This window comes from Danio rerio, chromosome 4 (genome assembly GCF_052040795.2).
Source record: "Danio rerio strain M-AB ecotype USA chromosome 4, GRCz13ab, whole genome shotgun sequence".
NCBI classification, from domain to species: Eukaryota; Metazoa; Chordata; class Actinopteri; order Cypriniformes; family Danionidae; genus Danio; species Danio rerio.
The window spans coordinates 62,410,954-62,438,300 of record NC_141024.2 but is presented as its reverse complement, the minus strand read 5'-3'; the positions used below and the strand labels follow the sequence as shown (position 1 = coordinate 62,438,300).

Below are 27,347 nucleotides of genomic sequence, written 5' to 3'. Positions count from 1 at the left end.
AACTCTTAATTTGCATGCTTTGTTTAGCTATATCCCCTCCTCCTAAGAACACAATATAGCCATGAAATCATTAGACTATTTGCTGACTTGTGTGAGACTTGTGAAAGAACTTGCAAACTGCGGACCTCTAGTAGGCTCTTGCAGACACATGGACATTTTAAAGACGCTGTATGACTGCAGATTAACCAACACGTCTCAATAAAGGAATTCTGCTTGTTTCGAGTCTCCTGGACTAGGTTCTCTTTTCTTTTCACTCATTTCTTTTTTATTTTTTTTACAACAACTTGGTGCCGTGAGCCGGATAGAGACTGAAATTATCAAATTCTCAACAATTTGCCACAGAAGACTGAAATCTTCCTGGAATTCAACTTGAAGCTTCAAGATCAAGAAAACTTCTTCAGACGGAATCTTCAGCTCAATGGCAATTTGAAGTCACTCAGCGGACGTCACAAATTCTCAACTATTTGCTGACTGCAACCCTGAACATTGAAGACCTGAATACAAAGATCAGATCACTCCAGACTGAATCTTTTCAGCTCAACCTCAATTTGGTGAGTTTCACTCTATCAAAAGAACCATACAGACCAGTCTATACACATGGTTATTCTCTGCTCCATCAGAGAAAAGTTAACAAACACCTGCAGGGTTTGTTTAACAAAAAGTTATCCTCTATTTCAATAGTGAAGTAACAGTTTATCCTCTGTTCAGACAGAGAAGTAAAGCCTTACGTGCTATTTTTCTTTTAAAAAGTTATCCTCTGTTCAGACAGAGAAGTAAAGCCTTGCATGCTATTTTCTTTTCTTTTATTTCGTTTTTCCCTCTGTTCAACCAGAGAAGTTTAATTTTAGCGATACAAGCTAATTTATGTTATCTCTTGTTCAGGCAGGAAGTTTTAGCAACATGTGCTAATATTGTTACCCTCTGTTTCGCCAGAGAAGAAATTACTACACTTTCATCAGAAAAGTTTAAGTATTTTTACTTTGTGATAACAAGCTCACAAAATGTTCAGACAGAATACAAGACTGATCACTACAACTGAAAAAGGTAGTTTAACAACTCCTTTGTTGTCAGATCAGGATTTCAAATCGCTGCTACGACAGCACATGGACTAAATAACAGAGTCAGTCAGGCTAAATTTGACAAAGAAATTTAGCATTGACCCAGATAATGTTTGGACATTAGATGAATGCAAGAAAGTGCTTGATGCATGCATTCGCAAAAACAATGTAAAAGGCATTATCTGCTGCTACAGAGAATTCAGTTTATCTCGAGCTAAACAACAAGCTCAAGCTAAATCAGAATTAGAAAAACAGATCCAAGAGCTTCATGCTAAGATAACCTCATTAACAAAACAACTGAACCTCAAGAAATCAAAAACTGACATTGAGGAGGTTAGTTAGCCTGATAATAAACATCCTGACTTACAAATTGTCTCTGAAACATACATTTCCATCCAGTCAGATAGTGATTTGCTCATAGGTTCAGTGGAGGTTTGTGGTGCCAGAAGATCTAAGAGGACTGAGAGTTCACACAACAACACTTCTGTTGTTCAAATTCAAACAGTTTCCAGAACACTAGGACCTAAAGAAATAGACAGACTGTCTCAAAGCTTACCATCAGCACGCACAAATTTTTCAGAGTTTAGCAGAGCACTGTTGAGCAAAATGCGTCTTTATGACATGTCATTAACAGAAGTCACCCAGCTAATGTCTTAAATTCTAACAGAATCTGAATTCAACAGTTTTGAGCATACTGTGACCTCTAAATTACAACATGCCAGTAAGGATGATTTGAGAGAGGGTGTTTTGAAAGCTCTAAAGAACATTGTTGGCCCAAAGATCGACTGGTCAAAAGTGACTTGTTGTGTGCAAAGGAAAGATGAATCTGTGAATGAATTCACAGAGAGATTTTGTCAATGCGCCATAACTTACAGTGGATTAGCTGATACATTGGACAGTGTGCTAAATGATAAGGGACCCCTAGTCCGCATCTGGTCAGATGGCCTTGCAACTGAATACAGACAAGCTTTGCCATTTCTTAATATCACCTGGTCTTCCACCACTCTCAGAAATAATCTGAACAGTTTAGCTTTGTGGGAAAGAGACTCTCATATCAAAGACAGAGTCAGATTTGAAGCAGCCGCCACTAAGGTCAACACAGAAAAGACATCAAATCACAAATGTCTTAGGAAAAATATCTGTTGTCATTACTGTGGTAAAAAAGGACATTGGATGAGGGAGTGTAGAAAGAATAAAAAGAACTTTAAAGAGATGAACAGGGTAAATCAACTTCTGAACAGTTTGCTAAATGCCCTCAACATACCTCTCCCCTCATCACTAAATCCATTGAGCTGTCCACAAAGATGCTAACCATTTTTTGGCTGTGAGTGCTTAATGTCCCAGTTCATTTACAATTAAGATGAAAGACTCTTTGTAAAAAGACAAAGGAAACTTCTTCCTTTGTATTAGGGAACTCTATTTAAGTCCACTTACAGCCTTGAATGTGTTTAACACATTTTCCAATCACTACCCATTCAATGTTATGATGTCTGATAGGACTGATATTTATTGAATGATAGTTTGTGTCTCACATCTTAAAGTTTGCCCACCACACTCAGGGACAGAACAGGACACACAAACCAGTGAGGAGCCCAGGGCAGAACTGAAAGCAACAGGCTTTAGGGGCCGCACCCTGTGGTGAAGACTCCCTTTTTCCCCATTTATCCTCACCTCACTGTTTTATAGGTGTCATAACTTTAAGATTAGAAGACAGAAAATACACAACACTATACGATCACCAACTTAACATAACCACTATACGATCACCTGAATAACTAGACACACGAACTATGATCATACAAGTCTATGCATGAATACTGCTGGTCTGCTATTTCCTTGTTTTCTTGTGTGCAGTTAAACACAAACACTGCATCTTCTGAAGAAACACTCTGAACCAGAGCATCACTACGGAGATCCATGAATGACAGGAAGTCATCAGATCAACTCTGTGCTGGAGAAGAACCACAAGAAACACACCTCACAAAAGACTGAACACTTCACAAGCCATGGACTTTCAGAAGATCTGCAGTTTAACTACATGATTTTTTGTGTCATCATGTAGGATTTATGACATTACAACTGATTGTCATAAACGTGTGAACAGTTAATAAATCTACACTTACATCTACGTAGATATTGAAATGACACAGAATAAGTTAAATGTGCCTGTAACTTTTTCCAAGTTACATGACTGGAAGATGGGGCTTCTGTTATCAAACAGAAGCCATTGAATGGATTTAGGAAAGCTTATAAATTTATATTTTTTTGTGAGAGTTTTTAAATAACTCTCAAAGGGGGAACTGTGGAAATATAAATTTCTATCAACTAATTCCAAATGAACAATAATCTATGTATAACTGAAAAGTTATATTCTTTGGTTTTTAATTATATAATTTCATTAACATCCCAGCTAGGAGGGACATTTAACCTTTTATCTTTCTGACTACAGGCTAAGTCAGTGATGCAAATGCTTTAAACGACTCTGTCTTTGTCTTCGGGTGTTGCTTTTATGCTACAGAAACCCTATGTTGATTAACTTGTGTGGTCAGTAGCTGGGCCGTTTTTTAACACCTATGCCATGCTGACTCCAATACTGAATTTGCATGCTTTGTTTAGCTATATCCCCTCCTCCTAAGAACACAATATAGCCATGAAATCTTTGTCTTAATTGAGACTAATTCAGACTTGTGTGAGACTTGTGAGAGACTCGTGAAAGAACTTGCAGACTGCGGACCTCTAGTAGGCTCTTGCGGACACGGACATCTTAAAGACGCTGTATGACTGCAGATTAACCAACACGTCTCAAAGGAATTCTGCTTGTTTCGAGTCTCCTGGACTGGGTTCTTCTCTTCTTTTCACTCATTTATTTTTTTACAACACAACATATCCACAAAGAAGTAGGTCATGGTGACCGCAATTATATGCTGTCAAAATTGCGGCAGAAATATTGGATTACTGGTGTGAGTACAGCAATAAGAAGAGTATTGTCAAAGTGTGTTACTTGTAGAAGGTTGAATGCACTTCCAGGATGCCAACAGATGGGATATTTACCATCGGAGAGAGTCACTCCTAATGAACCACCATTTACACGTGTAGGGGTAGATTACTTTGGACCCTTTAATGTAAAAAGCAGAAGAAGTGTAGTGAAAAGATATGGAGTTATTTTCACTTGTTTGGCCATTCGAGCAGTACATATCGAAGTAGCACCTTCCTTGGATACCGATTCCTTTATAAATGCACTTCGCCGTTTCATTGCACGACGTGGTCAAGTGCAGGAAATTCGATCAGATAATGAAAGGAACTTTGTTGGAGCCGGACAAGAACTACGAGTTGCCATAAAGGAATGGAATCAATGTAAGATCAACAATGTTCTTCTGCAGAAAGGTATCAAGTGGACATTTAATCCCCGTACTGGATCACATTATGGCGGAGTTTGGGAGAGATTAATTAGATCTGTGCGAAAAATCCTAAATTCTACCTTGAAGTCGCAGAATCTGGATGAAGAAGGACTTCAAACGGTATTGTGTGAAGTGGAGGCTATTATTAATAGTCGTCCAATAACGAAAGCATCCACTGACCAAACGGATTTAGAAGCGTTAACACCGAATCATCTGCTACTTCTGAGGACTTCTCCATCCTTACCACCAGGACAATTTAAGAAGGACGAAGTATATGCTCGTAAACGATTGAGACAAGTACAGTACATGTCAGACTTGTTCTAGAAAAGGTGGGTACTGGAGTACCTAACACAGCTTCAAGAGCGTCAAAAATGGTTAAAAGTCAAGCGCAACTTGAAAGCAGGAGACATAGTGCTTCTAGTTGACAACACAGCACCTCGGAACTCATGGCCGCTAGGACGTATAATTCAAACCTTTCCTGACAAAAGAGGATTTGTCCGTCATGTACAAGTGAAGACCAAATACAGCTGTCTCGACAGACCAATAACAAAACTCTGTCTTCTACAAGAAACGGAGGACGATATAACATGAACACTTTACTTTTTGTTTTCCCTTGAAGCAAGAAGGATCAAGAATTTTCCCTTTTGAATGTTTTCATGTCTCTATTTATATTAATGTAATTATTATGTAATAATTAGGGGCTGGATTGTAGTAGACATGAAATGGTTAACGTGTCACATGATTGTGGTGGAGGGTCACCGGGGTTACGTAGTGCGCTTATAGGTGGCACCTGTTCATTCACAACTTAGGAAGGAGAGAGAGAGGGGGTGAACGGGGACGCGGTACTCTTTGTTGACCAAACAAAGACAAACAAACTCAAACGAAATCAAACTTAAGCCTGAATCAAAGTCTACACTGTCAAAAGATCAAGGTATGTTTTATATTGGAAAATAAACGAGTGATGACATTGGAACGACTTCTTGCCTTGTGTACATTTGATGTTTGCGTTACAAAACATGTCTCTGGTTTAGCCTCTCAGCTGTTACTCCACGTAGCCGCTACATGCACAAAAATGTAAAGTCTTTAGATGCAATAATATGTTCATGTGTGATTGCAACTAGCAAACAGATTTTGACTGCATTAGTAACTACAGTTACCTTTAAACAAAAGAAAATGCAGTATAACATCAAATACTCTCAGTTCATCTTGGACTTAGAACACAAAAAACGTTTTGCTGTTTTTTTTCTTTTTTTGTTTTTTTCATTTTTTGATTTTACGCAAAAATACCAGCAGTAGTGGTTGCCAGTAATCTGCTGTTTTTAACATTCATAAATTCATTTTACAGAATTCTTCTGTTAAAAAAACATTCCACAGTCTGTATTTTTTTATCGAACTCACACTGCAAATTTTAGATTTGGTAGATTTAACTACCTTAGAGTTAAAATTAACACTCTCTCAATGTTTATATGGGAATCACTATAAAAGTGTTAAAATAACACTTTTGAAAGTGTTAAAATTTTTAACACTCAGAGTGTTAATTAGCAAAATTATTGTGTAAAATATCTGTTAAATGTATGTCAAAATACTAGCAGCTGTGGTTGCCAGTAATCTGCTGTTTTCAACATTTTACATTCGTAAATTCAGTTTCCAGAATATTTCTGTTAAAAACAAATCCCATAGTCTTTATTTTTCATTCAAACACACTTAAGCCTTAAATCCCAGAGCAGAATCCTCACTAGTGTCCTCACTACAGAGGGCTGAACACTCAGTAATGAAGTTAATGAGACAATAAAGTGTCTAATTAAAGGAGGATTGAGAATTATTGATGAACAACTGTTAACAGCGGAATCACTGGAAAGAAAAACACAAATTACAGCCAAAACCAAAGATGAAATCAACAGAGAAAAAAAGAACTCCAAATAAACTAATGATCAATAAAAATAAAACTAATTACACAATAAAAAATGTTATTTTTCAACATCTTTAAAACAACTCATCACATTAAACAACTTATCATGGAGCTTCACCTATTACTGACCTTTGACTTGATTTCTGTCATGTGAACAAAAGCTCTTAATGAAATTTCTGTTGTTCATTTGAAGTCACCATGATGGAGGACAGAGTCTGCTTTAGTCAGGCTCTTCAACTTCTTGCTATAAAATATATTTTATTTTAGCTGCTATAGACTTTAGTGTTAATCATACTAGTTATACATATAGCATAGAAAGCCAAAAGAAAAATTATATGTCAGTCTGAAGAGATTATTTATGATATCAAAGCCATCTTCTCCTGCTTGTTTTCCGATTCAGTATCATATTAATTATGTGTAAGACATACATAATATACATAATTTAAACCATTGAAGCTCCAACAACTGATGACTTATTAACAGGTTTAAAAACACCATTCACAATGAGAATGTGATAAAAGATAAATAAAAATCAATTAAAAAAAACAACCCAGAATAAAACCAAACACTACTGAAACATTACCTCCCAAAAACAAAACAAAATAAAGGAAAAGAAAGAGATTGGAATAATAATTAATTTTATTTGTAGATGGCGCCTTTCTAGACACCCAAGGTCGCCTTACAATAAGCATCAGTAGTCAAACAAAAAAAATAAACATTACTAAAAACAATCATTGACCAAACAAGTTAAAACGCAATAGCAAATATAAAAGAACATAATAAAAACATGATAAAAAATGTTAAGTAAAAACCTGCTTAAAAAGATAATTCTTTAGACTTTATTTAAAATTGTGAAGACTATCACTGCTCCTAAGATCTACTGGAAGTGAGTTCCATAGCCTTGGAGCCATAGAGCTAAAAGATCTGTCTCCCATTGTAAAAACATAAAGCTGCATAATTTATTTATGCTGCAATGCATGCTGGGAGCTTTGTACTATGCTGGCACCCAGCATGCATTGCGGCATGAACTATGCAGCTTTTTTTCTTTTTAGCAACCACGGTTGAGGTTCATATCCTGATTCTTGATGTCTGTAGCTGCGTGTTAAAGGCACGCTGTACACTCATGCACTATGCACTTACACACTCAACAGGATAGTATATGTATGTAGTGTTATCCCAAATGGCACACTAATGTTTTTTTTACTAAATGGAAATTCAAACCGTTTCCCTGATGATGTTTGACGCTTGCCAAATCAGTGAAATAAACAACCGAACTATCAAATTATACCTGCCGTAACATTCGGGAGGCACTATAATCACTCTCGTAGGAGAATTTTGCTTTCATCATCCAAAATAAATAAAGTTATTCAACATGTGCGTCCGATAACTCCGCCCCTTCCACTACGTAAGCAAACCTGCGGTTTTGCTTAAACCTAGTGGACTAAACTAATAGACTAATTTAAGGGCCAGGTGAATGAGGGTGTAGGGCGAGATCAGACACTCTGATTAGTTTATCAAATACAAGGGTTTATCTACCTAAATACAAGATAGATACATGTTACTCTGTATGACAAGGAGGCAAATCAGCTTCTAAAGCTGAGAGGGTTATTTTACCTTTATCTAACTCTAAAATTTTAACACTTTACTCTGAATTACCACAACACTTGAAATTTAACACCAATGAATTTGCTGTGAATGGATGTCTATGGGGAGAAAAGTCCAGTGTTACCGCGGCTTAAGTGCAAGTGAATGGTTACTCTGAATGGTGTGGCTCATCATGTGTTTATTAAGGTGTGATGATTGGCTGAAACTCTTCCCACACTGAGTGCATCTAAATGGTTTCTCTCCAGTGTGGATCCTCATGTGTTTTTTAAGGTTTGATGATTGGCTGAAACTCTTCCTACACTGACTGCATGTGAATGGTTTCTCTCCAGTGTGAATCCTCGTGTGTAGATTAAGGGATGATGATAGGCTGAAACGCTTCCCACACTGAGTGCATGTGAATGGTTTCTCTCTGATGTGGATCATTGTGTGTTCATTTAGGTGTGATGAGCGGCTGAAACTCTTCCCACACTGAGTGCATGTAAATGGTTTCTCTCCAGTGTGGATCATCATGTGTTGTTTAAGGTCTGATGATTGGCTGAAACTCTTCCCACACTGAGTGCATGTAAATGGTTTCACACCAGTGTGGGTCTTCATGTGTTTATTAAGGTTTGATGATTGGCTGAAACTCTTCCCACACTGAGTGCATGTGAATGGTTTCTCTCCAGTGTGGATCCTCATGTGTAGATTAAGGGACGATGATCGGCAGAAACTCTTCCCACACTGAATGCATGTGAATGGTTTCTCACCAGTGTGGATCATCATGTGTTGATTAAGCTGCCATGATCTGCTGAAACTCTTCCCACAATCAGTGCATGTGAATGGTTTCTCTCCAGTGTGGATCCTTGTGTGTTGATTAAGGTGCCATGATCTGCTGAATCTCTTCCCACAATCAGTGCATGTGAATGGTTTCTCTCCAGTGTGGATCCTCGTGTGTTGATTAAGGGATGATGATTGGGTGAAACTCTTCCCACACTGAGTGCAGGTAAAATGATTCTTGTCTCTCCTTTTTAAAATACCATCAGTCTGTAAATGAGTTTTTTCCTCAATTTTGACAAGATGTTCCTTCTCTTTACTCTCCTCATTCTCTTTAATTAGGTCTGAAATAAATAAATAAAACATTAGTTTTCATTATGTAACGAATATGGCAGCTTACCATTCATCCGCCCACCAGAGGGAGCTCTCTCCCGAATATTGACTGGGTACTTCCTCTGTGGTACTTCCTGGTAGCCACCATATTTAAGCACACTGCTTTTGTGTGTTCATTGCGAAGTATTGCCAGTTTCACTGCCTACTAAGCGTTTTCCTACTGCTATTTCTGCCATTGTGTTATGACCTTTTTGCCTGCTCTTTTTGACCACTGTTTTTGGATTTTGGACTCTGCCTTGTTTGCCTTTTCGGACTGCCTTTTTGTTTGCTTGTTGTTGCCTGGTTCATGATCACGATTCTGCCTTTGTTTGATGCTAGTTGTTTGTTTAATAAACCTCCAGCTTTTGGATTCAATCCGCCTCCATGTCTTCACCTACGGCTCCCTCACAGAATACTTCGCCTAACATCAATCCAGCGGAGGTTTCTAATTTACAAGCAGCTTTCAATTATAAAAGCGAAATGCTATCTGGGTATCAGGAACAGTTGATGCATCTAAAGGAGGCCAACGACCGTCTCACACAGTTCATCCATTCTCTCCCTGCTCCTCAAAGCTCACCGGTAAGACTAGCATTACCTGATAAATTTGATGGTTCGCCAGAACTTTGTCGTGGCTTCATTCGTCAATGTAAAGTCTTTTTTACTAGTCAGCCTAAAACCTATACTCATGATACTAAGAAATGTGCTGTAATGATGTCCTTATTAACCGGACGAGCTTTAGACTGGGCCTCAGCTGTTTGGGAGAGTGATTTACATGTACAGTCTTCGTTTAACCATTTTATTTCTCAACTCAATGAAGTTTTTGGTTATCCTGAAGGAGGACAAGACATTTCTGAACAATTACTAGATCTCAAACAGGGAAACCGCACTGCTGCAGATTATGCTATTGACTTTCGAACACTAGCTGCACAAAGCGGTTGGAATGATGTGGCTCTCAAGGCTGTATTTAAACGAGGACTGAATGCACAATTACAAGCTGAATTAGCATGCAAAGCAGTTGATCTGTCTTTTAATGAGCTTATCACTTTAGCCATTAAAATAGACAATCTTATGCGCAACACTCCACGCTCACGCCGGGTTTTACAAATCAAATCTGAACCTGCCATGACAAGTCATGATGCCCCAGAACCCATGCAGATTGCCTCTACCCGCATCTCCTCCAACGAGAGAGAACGACGGCAGCGGGAGAATCTATGCTACTATTGTGGAGGTGAAAATCACCAAAATGCTGCATGCCCTCTCAAGACCAAGAAGAGCCATGCTCCACAATATCATGTGAGTACCACTGAAATTTCCCATCGCCAAAATTTTCTTTTGGAATGCAGAATTGAATTTGATACTGCTGTTCAATGTATTTCAGCATTAGTAGACTCTGGATCAGTGGTTAACATCATCAATCAAGAACTCACGGACAAACTCAAGATTCCTACAACTCCCTGTGTCCCAGTAATCAACATAACCACAATAGACAATAGCCCTATTGGTTCTGGAATTACTGCTACCACTGCACCAGTGTCTCTCCAAATTGGACTATTTCACAAAGAAGCCATCACCTTCTATGTAGTCCCTTCATGCAAGTACCAAATGATATTGGGCCATTCTTGGTTGGCCGTTCATGATCCTATCATTTCATGGAACCATGGTGAACTCACTCAGTGGTCAACTTACTGTATTAACAATTGCCTTACAAAAACGTTGTCATTTCCCTGCCTTTTCACCAGCGACATTCAGATCGCCCTGCACCACGTCCAAGGGGTAGACCTATGAGAAGAACACCAGGAGGTGTTAATAGAGGGGGGGATTCTGTAACGAATATGGCAGCTTACCATTCATCCGCCCACCAGAGGGAGCTCTCTCCCGAATATTGACTGGGTACTTCCTCTGTGGTACTTCCTGGTAGCCACCATATTTAAGCACACTAGCTGCGTCCCAAATGGCACACTATACACTATGCACTCATGCACTATGTACTTATGCAATTACACACTCAACAGGATAGTATATGTATGTAGTGGCGTCCCAAATGGCACACTAATGTTGTTTTACTAAGCACAAATTCAAACCGTTTCTCTAATGACGTTTGACGGTCACCAAATCAGTGAAATAAACGACCGAGTTATCAGATAATACCTGCCGTGAGTATGACCGCATTCACCATCGGGAGGCGCTATAATCACTATATAATCACATTATAATCACACTTTGCTTTCACCATCCAAAATAAATAAAGTTATTCAACATGTGTGCCCGATAGCTCCGCCCCTTCCGCTACGTAAGCAAACCTGCGGTAGTTGAGTGTGTGAAGTGTCCATCATTACACACTTCGTTTTAGCGGCTGAATGAGTGCATCATCCGGGTAATTAAAGTGCACTTATTATTTTTAGACTTTTCAGCGTGAACACACTACTTACACTATTTATACTACAAAATGGCGTAGAATAGTGCATAAGTATGCGATTTGGGACGCAGCTACTGCTTTTGTGTGTTCATTGTGAAGTATTGCCAGTTTCACTGCCTACTAAGCGTTTTCCTACTGCTATTTCTGCCATTGTGTTATGACCTTTTTGCCTGCTCTTTTTGACCACTGTTTTTGGATTTTGGACTCTGCCTTGTTTGCCTTTTCGGACTGCCTTTTTGTTTGCTTGTTGTTGCCCGGTTCATGATCACGATTCTGCCTTTGTTTGATGCTAGTTGTTTGTTTAATAAACCTCCAGCTTTTGGATTCAATCCGCCTCCATGTCTTCACCTACGGCTCCCTCACACATTAAGTCTTAAAATTCTCATCAAAAGCTGAAAAGTGAAAAGACACTGGAAACATTGGCTACACACACTGTAATTTTGATGCACATTAAATTTGGAATAAATCAAATCATATTTTGCTTGGTCCATTAACATGTACACATTTCAGCAGAATCAATTCAATTCATCTTTATTTATCTAGTGCTTTTACTATGTAAATTATGTCAAAGCCACTTAACATAGAAGTTATAGTAAATTGAAACAGTTTTCAGACTTCCTGACATAATTAATCATAAAAGTCATTTCGGTCATGTTAATTAGACAGATTTGAAAGCTGTAAATGGCCTATTTTTATTCGTAAATATTTACAATTACAACAAAATGTTTTTTTTTTAATGTGTTAAGCAGACAGAGAATACTTGTTAATTCTGTGCCTGACTGGTTAATGCATCAGAAAAAACGTTCTGGGGTAACAGCTGACCAAACAGCTGAATATTTGCCTCGCAGACATGAGACATATCTGTACAGCATCTGCATAAAGGCTGGAATGTGCACTTTTCCCCTTGTGTGCTGTTGGGTTATTTTCATCCATTCTAGGGTGATTTTGAGGCTTAATTTGGCCAAAACTTTCTCTGAGTTTCAGCAAACGGACTGATATTTGGAGACATCTTATTTTGACATTTTCTGGGAAAATACTTTGAAATATAAAAAAAATCACCACACTCTGGGCAAATTTACTCCCTTTTCTTTATATTCATGGCTGTTTTTTTTCCATTGGCCTCGATTATAACAAAATTTTAAGGATTGCAAAGCCATGACAGTATATAATCATGCATTTATGATTGTTGGTGTTTTCTTTGACGACAGTCAACATTGTTTAATTGGTCTCCACCCATGGGATGGCAAAGAGGAAATGGGTCAGAGAATAAAGGAAGAGGAGGAGAGTTAAAGAGAACAGCATTATGTGGTGTGCGTAATAAAGAGAAGTTAACTGAAATGTTGCAGTGCGGGGAAACGAGTAGAGAAACCGGGTTGAGACGAGCAGTGAAAAACTTAACGACTGGGTGTGAGAAACACTGTGTCTTGTTACTGAAGTGCTTGTGATGTCTGTGAATGAGTGCATCACCAAAGAGTTCAGAGCAGTGTGTCTGGAACAAAATCATCTTACCGATTCATCTCACTGGCATGAAGTCAGTAGCCTACTCAGCGGCTGGGGTCGTAGACGCCCTTAACCTTCACATCCAAACCTCCACATTCACCATTCCCCTCGCATTTCCATTGTCCCCTTAACTTCATGGGTTAGAAGCAAAAGGTTTTTTTTTTTCTTTCCCCAAATTCTCATTTTATTTCTCCTGTTTTGTTTTTCCTTGTACTAATATTATTCATTATTTTTTCCCCATTTTCAAATGTGACAAATCTGCTGGCCTGAATCATTTGCGTTTTTTCCTTTCACTTTCATTTGAGTTATAAGTGCTAAGTGTTTTGTTTTTCATTGTGATTGTTGTTATATTGTTTGTTTGGACTTCCAGTTAGAGCTGCGCCATGTAAAGACGCAAACTGCTGAGGTCCTCATGTGAAACTTAATTTCGTTTTATATTGCTTTCATCCTAAATACTATTACCTTAAACCTACCTATACTGGAAAATAAGTGTTTATAAGTGTCGGAGTCTAGCTGTTCTGAGCGTAAACCGAAGCAACTGTAGGGAGGCTAAATCCGCTACTAGCCTTTATGCTAATGCTAACCCTGAAGAGCAAGCTGTATCTAAAGGCTGATTTATACTTCTGCGTCAAACGCCGGCGTATGCTACGGCGCTGACGCATAGCCCTTCGCCGTGGCCGTCACTGACGTGCACCTCTCAACAAATGTAACTACACGTCGCAACGACGCGTAGCGTAAGCTCTGTGATTGGTCGGCTTGGTAGCGTTGACGAGTCTGGGCGGGACCGAGAGCCGCGCGAATGGCGCGAGCGATTGTTTACAAGCTGTGGAGTCCTGTGAAGGAGCTCCGGATGGAAAGTTTTGTTTTGTGTTTACCTCATAGTTAAAGTTGTTGCACGTCCGCCGGTTCCTGCCTCAAAATGAGCGAGTTTGAGCCACTTTTACATCCCGGAAGTGTTCAGGAAACGCAAAAAACCAGAGAAGAAACTAGACACAGAGAAACATTTACACCTCACTGCCAACTAGCGTTTCGGAAGTGTTAATGCAGACTAACAGAGACAGCGCGCAGAAGTATAAATGCACAGCTACGCGCGTTGCATGCGCCGTGGGTTACGCCGGTCTCCTGACGCAGAAGTATAAACCAGGCTTAAGAAAGCTCCGGCGAGTGATAACGACGCGGTCCGTCAAGCTATTGATTCACTAAAGGGCGATTTGATTGCTTAAATTGAAGAAAAGGCCATTGCACAGTCAAATGAACTTTGGAATTAAACTGACCAGCTTCGGGCAGAGTTATGCAATGCTGTGGAGCACATTAACGCCAGAGTGGAAGCAGCGGAAGAGCGAGTGACTGGTCTGGAGTCTGTGTTGGGTGGATACTCCGACTCTCTTACTACCCTGAAAAAAGAGTTTAGTATCGTGTAAAAGGAGCTGGCTCTGCAGAGGGACTGAATTGAAGATCTTAAGCAAAGGTCTCGCCGCTCAAATCTCCACATTACGGGAGTTAAAGAAAGATGGAAACACAGCAGACGCGTGACGGAATTTGTAGGCGGCTTCCTGAAAGATACCCTGAACCTGGAGAAGACTTTACTTCTGGACCGGGCACACCGCACTCTACGCAGCAAACCAGTGGACGACAAGGAACCGCCACGCACCTTCGTAATTAAATGCCACTACTTTTCCAAAAAAGAGAATATTTTGAAGAAAGCTATTGAAATGAAGGCAATCACGCCAGTACACTGGGCTGTCAAAGACAATACAAATGTTAATGTCACTCTACGGTTAACTTTTAAATTACCACTATTGCATGTTTATTGTTGTTATTTCTAGTTCTTAAGTATATTTAGTCAATAATAGGGTAGCTTTGTAGTAAAACATCAAGAACTGTGCAAATTGTTTTGAATGTGAGGTCCCACATGGTAAGCTAGTTAAGAGTGGGAGTAGCTGGAAGTGTGTGCAAGTTTACACGCAAGGTTTCAATATTGTCTTGTTTCGTGTTTATAAGTGTATTTACAATCAGCCCTTTTTTTCTTCTTTTTCCCTCTCCTTTCTCTCCCCCACACATCCCCCTACATACAAAACCCACAGACCTTTCGGATACTCCTGATAAATGTTTTCGACAGCCCTCCATAAAATGGATGGAGTAAAGACAAACTTTACCAGTTGGAATGTGCAGGGGCTAAATCACCCAGTGAAATGAAACAAGGTGTTCGCATATCTTAATTAGTTAAAATTTGATATTGTATATTTACAGTAGACACATCTGTTGAAAAAAGACTATTCTAAACTTAATAGAGGAGGCTATACACAAAGATATATTATTCTAACTTCAATAGTAAAAGTAGGGATGTTGCTGTACTCACACATAAGAAAGTAGTTTGTTATGGAGTCAAATGTGTTGGATAAAAATGGCAAATATATAATCTAAACTTTTAACATGTCTGTGGTCCTGGCCAATGTGTATGCTCCTAATTGGGACAATGTAAAATTTTTCAGTGATTTATTTTCAATTTTGCCTAGTCTTTACACACAATTTAATTTTAGGAGGCGATTTAAATTGTGTTTTGCACCCTATTTTGGACCGCTCTAGCTCTTCGAGTAATACATAAAGTTGGCAAGCACAATTTATCAACTCCTTCCTTCAGGCATATTTTGTATGTGACTCTTGGGTCGGTTTTTCAAAACGTTTAATCTGGATAAAATTTATCCGGATTTAGTAATTCTGTTTTTGTGATCCTTAATCACGTAATCCAGCTTACTTTTTGAGCCAGTTTTTCAAAACAACATCGGATTGGATCGATCTGATCCGGATAGGAACTTTTCAGGATCACTAAATCTGGATAACCAGTGCTCAAACAGGATAGGACATCACAATGTAGAACTATAGATATGTAAAGAGCGACAAGTAGAATAGCCAGCGTGGGGCCAATATAACTTTATTTTTATTTGAAATGAAAACTAAAAATAATTTAATAATTATTAAAATAATAATAATAATAAATAATAAAAACAAGAAAAACCCCACCCCATCCTATTTCAGCAGTTCACTCATCTGAGACCTACAACACTGTACATTGAGGATATTTATAATAAGTTTCAAATATAGATGTAAATCAAAAAAAGACTTAATGTCAAAAACTCCACAATAATTTCAGACTTCCTCATCTGATATGGAGAGAGTAGCTTGTCTGAGCGTAGCCTTTAGGAGGTGAATCTCAAGTCATTGGCCTTGGTTTGCTGCAGTTTGGTTAGAGTCAGTTGTTTCTCTGCCAGACGAAGCTGTGCTTCTGCCCTTTCAGTCTCTTTTTGCAATTGTTGAAAGTGATTTAAAAAAATCAGCGATTGCCATTCTTTGCATTTTTTGTTATTCGGTAGTCATTGCATGCATCACTAATAAATATTCTAAAAACAAAAATATTTTCCATTGTAATGTGTATATATATATATATATATATATATATATATATATATATATATATATATATATATATATATATATATATCAATTAGTGACAGAATAAAGTGTATTGTTTCTGGTCAATTTTGACAGCTGTTTGCTGTAGGCCTATACTGATAGCCTATATGATAAAGCCAATAATCACTATAGCCTGACAGATGAAAAAATAAAATTAAAACCTTATGAATAAATAGTATATCTCGTAAGATACTGCATGATCCAAAAATAGTATTATTTAATACATTTTTAAAGTTTTCATTACATTTTGGGCATAAAATCCACACTAAATCCACTCTTCTAATGGGATCAGTTTAATCCAGGTTTTTGGATCAAAGTGATCCAAATCCTACAAAAAAGGTCTGAAAAACCCAAAGTAAAGGTTTGATCCAGATCAAAACGAAGATTAGATTACGTGATCTAATCCGATCAGGTAATCCGTTTTTTTCTTTTGAAAAACCCATTTTCAAGATTTGATCCAATCCCTTATCCAAAATCCTAGTGGATTACTTTTGAAAAACCGGGCCCTGGAGATTTAAATATTAATCTTCCAAGCAAATTTCCTTCTATTTACCAGTGCACCAAACTTGTTCCAGGATTGACCATTTTCTCCTGGACAAACAGTTACTTCCCCTAATGTCAGAAGTAGATTATGGTAGTATTGTTAATTTAGACCATTGTTCAGTCTCACTAAAGCTGTTTTCCAGGCACTGTAATCCCCCAACGTACATGGCGGTTTAACTCGAGACTCTTGGCAGACAACAATTTTGTAAAATTTATTGATCCTCAAATTGATTTCTTCTTTGAGACAAATAAATCCCCAGAGATAAGTTATCGCATCCTATGAGGTACTCAAAGCATATATAAGAGGACAGATTATTTCATTTTAAGCTAGTGCATATAAAAGAAAGTCAAAACAGTTTACAGAGATTATGAATAAAATTAATACAATCGATCAGCTCCCCTAAACATCACCTTCCGAAAAGCTCCATTAGAAAGACTTATTCTGCTAGCAGAATATGACTCCTTAACAGATAAAAATGCAGAGGATCTCCACGTAAAATCATGCTAGATTCATTATGAACATGGGAAATGAGCTGGCAGGTTATTGTGTTACCAACTGAAACAATCCTCAGCAGCTGGTTTCATAGCAGCAGTTAGTAAGGATTATGCAGTATTATTACTGATCAACAGGGAATTGATGATCAATTTAAAAGCTTCTATGAAACTCTTTGCAGTTATCTGAGGTAAACGAAACTGAACAAATTAAGAGCTTTTTTAATTATTCAGAATTACCATCCCTCAACAATTCAGATAAGTTGGCATTAAAGGAACTATAACACCGTCTGAAATCAAAAATGCAATCAAAAAATTGAATACTGGAAAAGCACCAGGCCCTGATGGCTTCCCAGTCGAGTTTTATGAGAAATTTCTTTGCCAAGCTTACACCCCTGTTGTGCAAGGTAGTGCTGAATCTCTTCTCGGATTCACTCCCCTTATCTTATCGTTTGATCAGCTAACTCTGCTGCGATCATGGCTGAAGTGCTGGCAATTAGATTGTCATGAGAAACTAAAATTGTCATGAGAAAGAAAAATCTGTCAGATCAAACTGGTTTTATAGTTGGGAGACAATTATCTTACAACCTTTGTCACTTATTAAATATTATTTATTCACCTAAAAATAATACCAATAACTAAAAATAACAACATTTTTTTTTATATGTCCATAAGGCATTTAAAAGAATAGAGTATATCTATTCATTTACAACGCTTAAAAAATCTGGCTTTGGCCCTGGATTCTGTTCCTGGGTTAAAATGTTATATTCCAGGCCCCAAGCATCCATTCAAACAAATAACATAATTTCTAAATGCTTTCCACTCTCTAGGGGAATGAGACAGGGCTGCCCTCTGTCCCCTCTGCTCTTTGACATTGCCATCGAACCTCTTGCAACTGTATTAAGGAACTCAGATGGCTTGCAATGAATTTTCAGAGAGGGACAAGAACATAAGCTCCTGCTATATGCGGATGATCATCATCTTTTTCTGTCAAGTCCAGATACTTGTATTCCAAAAGCTTTTACAATCATTTCAGAATTTGGAAATGTTTCCGGATAAAGTCAATCTAGCAAAGTGTCTCCTTTTCCCTATCAATCAGGCCCGGATTGGCTAATCGGGAGGACCGGGAGAATTTCCGGATGGCCGGTTCGTTTTTGGCCGCGAGGGCCGGTGTCCCTAGCTCCAGAATCTGTTGCTTTTAGCAGCCACACTTTTTAAATTAATTTATTTATTTACTTGATCACAGTCTTCTTTTTCATTATTTTACCACAGCTCTGCTCTTTATATATATAACCAGCCTGCAGGTTAATGATGATATAACTCAGATGAGTCACTCTACAACATACAACTGTTGTGGTACAGTGGATAGCACGTTAGATTATGACGCTGCCAATCCGGGTTTGATCCTCGTCTGAGTATGTTATTATTATTTTTTTATTATTGTTAAGACATATAATACTGTTAGGGTTGTTGAACATTTGAAGCTATAAAGCAGCTGTTTTCTCAAAAAAAGATGTGATAGTGTAATTATAAACTGCATTGGAAATGACCTTGTTTTAATATAGTCAGTCGTGAACTGAGGTGGGCCGGTGTGAGGCTTGAAACTCCAGGGCTGAAAAGGAGTCCCACTCCGGCCCTGCCATCAATGATAGAGCACAGCAAATGTCCTTCCAATCCTTTCCATTTTCAGTAAGTCTTGATACATTGGTATATCTGGGAGTGAGTGTGACATTTAAATATAAGGATTTGTTCAATAATAATTTCAATTTTTAATAAGTTCAATTTTAAAACAACTTCAGACAAAGCTAAACGAGACATGACGCGGTGGTCAACTCTTTCTTTATCTTTGGCTGGGAAGATCAATTCCATTAAAATGACAATACTACCAAGATTTCTGTTTCTATTTTAGACCGTGCCTGTTTTTAATCTCAAGTCATTTTTCAAGGCGTTGAATAATTGTATTTCTACATTTCTCTTGGATAAGAAATTTCCTCACATAAGAAAGGAATTCTTGGAAAGAAGGAAGAGGGTGGATTGGCAATGCCAAATTTATTTTACTATAGGGTATATGCCGAGCTAGTGTTGTTCCTAAGGCTAAGCGATTTTTTAGATTAATTCGAATTTACGTTGTAAGACAATTTAATTTTGAATTATATCGAGATTTTTTTTAATTATATATATATATATATATATATATATATATATATATATATATATATATATATATATATATATATATATATATATATATATATATAAACATTAGATGCATTATAATTGCACCAGTGCGATTTGGTTCACTCTCTATTACCTGACTGTCTGTCTGGGTTTTAAGTCTGGTAGTGACGGACAGAACACAAAGACTGGACAGCCTAATTTAACCCAATGCATAAAGTTGTGGGCATGCATCGAATAGCTGGTGCAAATACTCTACTCCACCACTGCCTGACGAAGCGATTTACTTTCAGACTAATGCAACAAGTAAAATCCTACATGACTCCACGCTTTACTAAGTCACGTCTTTGTGGATTGTCAAGACATATTCCCTTATCAAGTCGATTAACTCGATCTCTCAACATGTATGAAGGATGTAAAAACCTGCCAAACCACCAAAGCACGTAAAAACCACTGATCTTCGTTTGAACCGCGCTGATCGGATGAAATCAGGCTGGCTTCTGTATAGATCAGACAGCCTATACAGATCACACAATCTCAATAAACACCATGTAAATGTATAAAAATTTCGATAAGTATTGTTAATGGAATATTTATAACAATATGATCTTGCTTTTGGTTATATGTCGGCTTTGAGCTCTTTACGCACGCACTCTCTCTCACACCAACTGGCACATGAGATGCGCTACAAGAGCGCTATACACTCTACATGCACTGGTAAGATAACAGGTGCTAAAGTCCACGGGACTTATTTGTTACTTGTTCTTATTTTAAAATGCCTTTTATTTTTAAAACCGGGTAACAATCTCCCTCAGAGGTATGGGAGTTTAATAAGGTGGTGTGCAGTAACCAACACCACCCTGAAAGATTACACACTGCATATAGGCCAACAGCTCTAGTGTGTTATGAATTGCATGTTTTTAATGACAGGGAGACATGCTACATTTAGTTTTTATTGTAAAATATCAGTAATAATCCAGTACACAGTGAAATAATAATTTTTTTAAAGGCTTGTCTATTGGCGGCATATATAGCCGTTAAGCTTAAATGGACTAAGCATATTTTTATTTATATTAAAGCACAATAATACAAACTAGATATCCGTTGTTTTTTGTTTTTTTCGTTTCTGTATATTTTTATCAAACGAAAAATGCAATGAATTGTTTATTTTGGCTTTCATTTTATTAGAATTTATATAATTATTAGGCAACACAACTTTGGCTCTGATTGCATTTACAGATATCCTACAAATAGACTTTTTCGCTCAAAAACATTTATGCCTGTTAATTTCAGTGCTGTATTTAATCAAGTAATTATAATCAAGTGCAAAAAAGAAGAGCTGAGCTTTGGAAAAAGTCCTAGCTACAGTTGCCGCAATGGTTGCTTGTTTCTCTGCAATTGGCTGGTCAGTGCTAAATCCCTTTTGTTTTAATAAAAAATAGGATTGTTTATTATTAAACATTGTGAGATGATGGTCGCGTGATTTTTAAAATGAGAGTAATTATGGCTATTGATCTTATCTACCCGCGACCCACCCATAGTTAAACATCAAGTTGCCGACATTTTGATTACCTGACCAGCGGATTAAGGACAGGACTTTTGAATAAGAAAGAATCGCACATACCAGGGTTTTATGCATCCCCAATATGCAATGCCAAGAGAGTGACTCCATAAGGTAACGTACACTGCACACATTTTCTATAATGTAAAGTTGTGGACGCATAAGCGCAAGGATAACTAGTCCTTTAAATGTCCATGCTTAATCATTAATAGATAAGGTCTGGATTCGCAGGGTTTTCAACAATGTGTGTATTTTTTAGGCTTTGAACAGCCCTCTGTTAAAAGATTTTTGTGTTCATCCTTGCTACAAGCAAAAAAAAATACACTTCATCGAAACAATTTATGTATGGCATAGCCATTAAAAATACAGTGTTTTACATTGGCATACAGTTTACCGGAAGAGCTTAACCCAGGTTTCTGGCAAATTAAAAGTCCTATTAGCATGCTTCGGCATATATCCTATTATTGGACGGCCAATATATACAAACTGATTATAGAAACACTGTTCTGGCTTTCCAACATTTGTAATGATAAGGCCCCACTTTGGCTACTGATGGAACAGCACACGTCTAATCCAGTGTCTTTATGTTCACTACTTTGTGCTTCGATTCCAGTGAGTAAACAAAATTCTACAAAAAACCCAGTTATTAATGGATCACTCAGAAAATGGTCACAATTCAGACCTCACTTTAATAATAAACAAGCATTGCCTTCTGCTCCCATTTTGTTAAATCCGTTATTCCCTCCCTCTCTTATAGATTCAGCATTCCAATGATGGTCTAGGAAGGGAGTTAACTTTGTTAAGGGCCTGTTAAAGATGGCATATTTATCTCATTTCAACAGTTAAGAACAGACATTGAGATTACCCAGTCAAATTTTTTTAGGTACCTTGGGGTCCGTAGTTTTGTTAAAAAAAAGACTTCTCTCCTTCACTGAACCAACCAGAAGCATGCTGGATAGATGAATTGGTAAATATAAACCCATATCAAAGGGGTATGATGTCCATGTTATATGAAGAGATCCAAAGAACTGCCTCCCATTCCCTAAATCATATAAAGCAAAAATGGGAAGACTAACAGGGATTTGAAATATCAGATACAGCCTGGCAATATGCCATAGAACTGGTACACTCATCTTCTGTATGTATTAGACATGGTGTTCTTCAGTTTAAGGTGCTTTATAGGCTTCACCTATCTGGGAACTAGCTGGCAAAAATGTATCCAGGGTCAGATTCATCTTGCTCCAGATGTGGTTTGGAGCCAGCAGATCATATGTTCTGCGGATGCCCTAGATTACATAGATTTTGGACCAATATTTTTAGATAATTTTCATTTAAATGTAATAAAAATATTAATCCTAATCCTTTGACCTCAATTTTTGGTATAGTGCCAGAAGAATGTACCTGTCATTTAATCACGTAGAAATCCTTGACTATTCTTCTTTATTGGCCAAACGCCAGATTCTTCTCAGGTGCAATAAAACAAACCCGCCATCAAACAAACATTAGATATTACAAGTGTTATTACATCTTAAACTCGAGCACTTTAATTACACCATCTGAGGCTCTACAAAAAAAACTTTTATGAGGTTTGGCAGCCTTTCCTATCCTACATTGAACGCTCAGGGGTTATTATATCCTAAGTGAGAGTTTATCCCTAATTTGTTTTATATATTTTGATTGATTGATTTATTTAATTTATTTTTCTTTATGGGGTGTGAGTATGTCTGTAGCTATGAACCGTGTTAATTTGTTGTTCAATATGTGTGTTGTGGAAAAGTTGACTGAATATAACATATTTGAATAATAAGAATGTAAGCAGTGCTAAATATAGTTTTTAGAATGAGTAATGACCCCATTATTCTAGTTACAGTACCTGTCGAAGGTCTGTGAATTAAAGCTCATTATTCATTAAAGAAGGACAAGCCATTCTCGTACATGACTTCTTTGTGTGACTTATTTGCAAAACTGGAATATTGCATAAAAAATATGTGAATAAATCCGCGTTTCTATCCAATGAATCAAGGATGTCCATTCACACTCATTTTCATCATCATATGATGAAAAAATCCAATTTTGATTTTAGCTTACTATGATTATGAAAATACATTAATCGAGATAAATGATTATTGCATCATATACAGCCCCCTTTCCAGTTGTACACATTTTTTGCTCTGCAAAGCTCAGTTCCACGTGAAAATGACTAAAAGAATGTGCTGTAATGTAACGTTTGCAGCATAGGATGAGCATCATTTATTGATGTACGTTCAAATCATTCATATTTTAAAAATGCACAATCGAGACCGCATGCTTCTGTGTGTGTACGTGCTTAGCCTCAGAGACGAGCAGAGCACACACATCTAACGCCATCTTAATGCGAGCGCTTTAATGGTCAAATACATGCACATTTGTGTCAGAGCGTGGTGTTTAGTGATTATTCATATTAACCCTCATTTGTGTAATAAACAAACAAGCTGAGAATCAAAAGACACGCGAAAGAGAAACCATATCAGAGCAGCACTTTTCCTAAAGTGACAGCGTGCGATATTCCTGCTGCCGCCTGAGAAAATGCCTCACTGCTCTTGACTGCAGGACTTTTGTAGCTGAAGTTTTTTTCTTACAGTGAAGATGCTTAAAGTTTGTTTCATATTTTTATTCTATTACATTTATTTTCCTTTCCTCATTTACAAGGAGGAAAATAACTGTGCATATATACAGATAAAATCCGAATTATTAGCCCTTCTGAATTATTAGCGACCCTTTCCGACCAATTTCCGTTTAATGTAAAGATTTATTTTCAACCTATTTTTAAACATAAAAGATTTAATAACTCATCTCTAATAACAGATTCCTTTTATCTTTGCTATGATGACAGTACATTTTATTTTACTAGATGTTTTTCAAGATACATGCATTCAGCTTAAAGTGACATTCAAAGGCTTAATTAGGGTATTAAGGCAAGTCCTTGTATAACAGTAGTTTCTTCTGCAGACAATCAAAAATATATATTGCTTAAGGGGGCTCATAATATTGACGTTCAAAATAGGTTTTAAAATATTAAAAACTGCTTTTAATCTAGCTGAAATAAAACAAATAAGCCTTTCTCCAGAAGAAAAAAAATGTTATATGAAATACTGTGAAAAATTCCTGAATTTGTTAAACATCATTTGGGAAAGATTTTTATACAAAAAAATTGTACTGGAGGGTGAATAATTTTGACTTCAACTGATAATTGTTTTGAATAATTGTGATTACAATTATGACCAAAATAATCTTGATTATAATTTTTCCCATAATCGAGCTGCCATATCATATGATCTCATATAACAAACCTTTTTTCAATGTTCATACTGGAATTTGTTCAGCAAAAGTGCTTGAGTAGTTTAGGTAGGTTTAGCTTTTTTATTGAATAAAAAGTTTATCCAACTCAGTTATGCGCATGTTTTTATGCCTTTATTTCAAAAGTTATGTGCATCATGACTTTCCATCAACCGATTTATTAATTCACAGGAAAATCCTCAGAGTAAAATTTACTCAGTTCAGAGAATATTTGCTCCCTCTCTAAATAGAGAAAAATTTACTCAGCAGCAGAGTTAAAGTTAATGAGACAATGATGGGGTTAATTAAGTGTTGATTGAGCACTGATGATGAACACCTGCTGTTAATAAGGAGAAACAGAAGTCCATATGAGATTTATTCAGAATGAACTGTTTTAGTTATTTACATTTTACAAAAAAAAAAAAAAACTTATTTTTTTCCCCTGATTTCACCTTCGTGGAGAAAAGTGGTTGATTTACTTGGACTCTTTGATGAAATTTAATGTTCAATTTCTTTGCTTGCCATGACAAGTGTATAGTGAGCAAATATGATCAGGTTGACTGACCATGTATTGATTCTTACTCTTGAAAAGAACAATAAGAGATTATGTATTACTGTCCAAATTATGTGTAATTGATGGTTTATCCTATCAGAAACCAAATTCAGTGTTTTTCAAGAGAATGGACCTCAGCTGTGGTGTTATATTAAAACACATTGAGCATCTGAATCACTTTAGAGACACAGACATCAATAATCAGCATATCTATCTCAACAGTGGTTAGAGATTTTTTATTTTTTGGCTGCAGAGCATGTTAAGACAATCATAAAACATTCATATATAGTTCCCAGCATGCACTGTAGGGGAAAAAAACTCATCAAAGTTTAGAGGCATAAGCTGATTCTTTATGTCTGTGTGTTTTAAGATCTGATAAAAGTATTGATGAGCTCCATTTTCCAAATACAGTAATCCTTTTGTGATAAAACATTATTTAAACAACTTAATGGGGCAAAACCAATTTTACTGGTTTGACACCAAAGAAAACAATTATCCAGTGTGCAATTGCTCTTATTTACAATTTTTGCCACAATACACAATTTGGCAAACAAAGAGAAATTAACATTTTTTGACATACTTTTAACCAGGGTCTTTCAGGTTTCACCAAGCAAAATGTAAGACTTTTAAAGACATATTTTTAAGATAGTTATGATTGAATTTTTAGACTCATAAAGGGCTAAAGACTAAAGAATTTTTTCAAATGGCCCAGGTGAAAATTATTTTTGTTTGCCCTATCAAAAAATAATAATCATTTAAAACATTTAATAATACAATATTTACACATTTCTTAGCAAAATATTTTAAATATTGTGTAAAAACAAGCAAGCTTTACTTGTATCCACACACTGTTTTCCAAAATAAACTCTCTTTAAAATAAAAAAATGAACAAATGTTTTAAAAGTTTTAAAAACTATAATAAGCTAAATCTATCCACAACAAACTTTCCAGGTCAGTGTCCTGAGCAGTAAACACATGAAGCACATTTAAACAAATGTTATTGTAAGAAAAATAATTAAACCATTATGATAGAGTTAAAATGGCCTTTTTGAATAAAAAATTTAAAGACTTTTTATGGCCTAAAATTTAGATTTTAGAATTTAAGACCCCACGGAAACCCTGTTAAACCCAATAGCCCTGATATTTAGTTATTATAATAATGATAAAATTCTAACTTAGACACTATCTGTGAGAACTAGTAACAAAAATTACACCCATAAAGAAGTTGATGAAAAAAGGGAATTGTGATCAACGTGACATATGCAAATGGAAAGTACTAAGCCAACACTATCACTGTAATAGCAGATATCTTCTATGAGAATACTGTAGGTCAAATATTTTCAGCTCAGTTAAACTTTTTTAAATTATTGTTTTTGTCTATTTTATATATTGCCAGTGCTCAAGGATGCTTTACCAACAGCAGGAGAACAAGAAAAGCAATAAACTTGATAAGGTAGAGAAAATGGGGACTAATAATACATAAAATGAATGACAAAAAACACGAGAACAAGTAAAAAAAAAAAAAAAAAAACAAGCTCATTCCTGTCTTTTAATGAATGCTTATGTGCGTTTAGGAGAACAAGGCAGCACACTCAGGGCTGCAAGATGGATTTAATTTAGTATTCTTATTATTAAAATATATCTGAATGAGGATCAAATGACTGAGTTGGTGTTTAAGAATGAAAATTAACCTGTTTGTTCCAGCAGATCTTCCCGTTTGACTGTGAATGTTTCTTCAATCTTCACATCTTCACACTCCTCTTTAATAAACGCCATCTTTATAACAGTGTGGAGATCAGTCGCTTCAGCAGGAGTTTTTCTTTGCGTTTGGACACTTAATCCTGTTTAAAATTAATAAATCAATGAACAGAAACAAAATAACTTCTATTCAACACTTGCTTCAATGTTTTCTTTATATGAGAGTAATTAACAAAAAAGAAATCAGGTGAAACGTTTCATTAAAACACTTATTACACACTTCTCTGTTAATTCAAACAACAGCCTTCGGTTACTGAGAATAAATAGTACTACAAAAATACTATAATAGTTGTATAAAGGGTTAAAATAATATTTCCAAAAGCAGGAACATAATATAGCATCGTATAAAACCCTAAAACTTTTGAACCTTAACTTTTAATCGGTTTATATCTGTGTAAACGTTTTCAAACAAACCTTTCTCCTGTTAAATTACAGCGCTGAAGCGGCGCCGCCTGATGACGTCACACG

The 27,347-nt window shown here is 36.7% G+C and overlaps 2 protein-coding genes and 2 long non-coding RNA genes across 7 annotated transcripts in view; 3 read left to right on the top strand and 1 right to left on the bottom strand.

Annotated features, from left to right (window-relative positions):
- The window catches only part of LOC148682295 (uncharacterized), a 560,329-nt gene that overhangs the window by 180,537 nt on the left and 352,445 nt on the right, over positions 1–27,347 (top strand). The window lies entirely within an intron of this gene.
- znf1117 (zinc finger protein 1117) overlaps positions 1–27,347 on the top strand; it is a gene marked incomplete in the record, with an annotated part of 481,533 nt that overhangs the window by 234,910 nt on the left and 219,276 nt on the right.
- On the top strand, positions 85–11,840 carry LOC148682302 (uncharacterized). Its single transcript, XR_015942881.1, has 2 exons — positions 85–551; positions 2,913–11,840. It is a non-coding gene; the product is annotated as an uncharacterized LOC148682302 (long non-coding RNA).
- On the bottom strand, positions 6,987–27,333 carry LOC141381818 (uncharacterized). Of its 4 annotated transcripts, none has more exons than XR_015484175.2 (4): positions 27,100–27,333; positions 26,813–26,962; positions 7,389–9,067; positions 6,987–7,345 (listed from the first exon to the last, which is right to left on the bottom strand). XR_015484175.2 is itself a non-coding variant. In XM_087250339.2 (3 exons), the coding sequence occupies exons 2-3, from the start codon at positions 26,895–26,897 to the stop codon at positions 8,091–8,093; spliced, it is 1,062 nt and encodes a 353-aa protein (XP_087106465.1). In that variant the 5' UTR covers positions 26,898–26,962; positions 27,100–27,333; the 3' UTR covers positions 6,987–8,090. The 4 variants fall into 4 exon arrangements, 2 of the variants coding, with proteins under 2 accessions (XP_087106465.1, XP_087106464.1); XR_015484174.2 differs by having other exon boundaries at positions 27,294–27,333; XM_087250339.2 differs by having other exon boundaries at positions 6,987–9,067.

Bases quoted from the DNA above. Each gene is read 5' to 3' on its own strand.
- LOC141381818 (XM_087250339.2), bottom strand. From the start codon at position 26,897: ATGGCGTTTATTAAAGAGGAGTGTGAAGATGTGAAGATTGAAGAAACA. The intron at 9,068-26,812 runs GTTAATTTTCAT...TATTTATTTCAG, and splicing joins AGATCTGCTGGAACAAACAG to ACCTAATTAAAGAGAATGAG.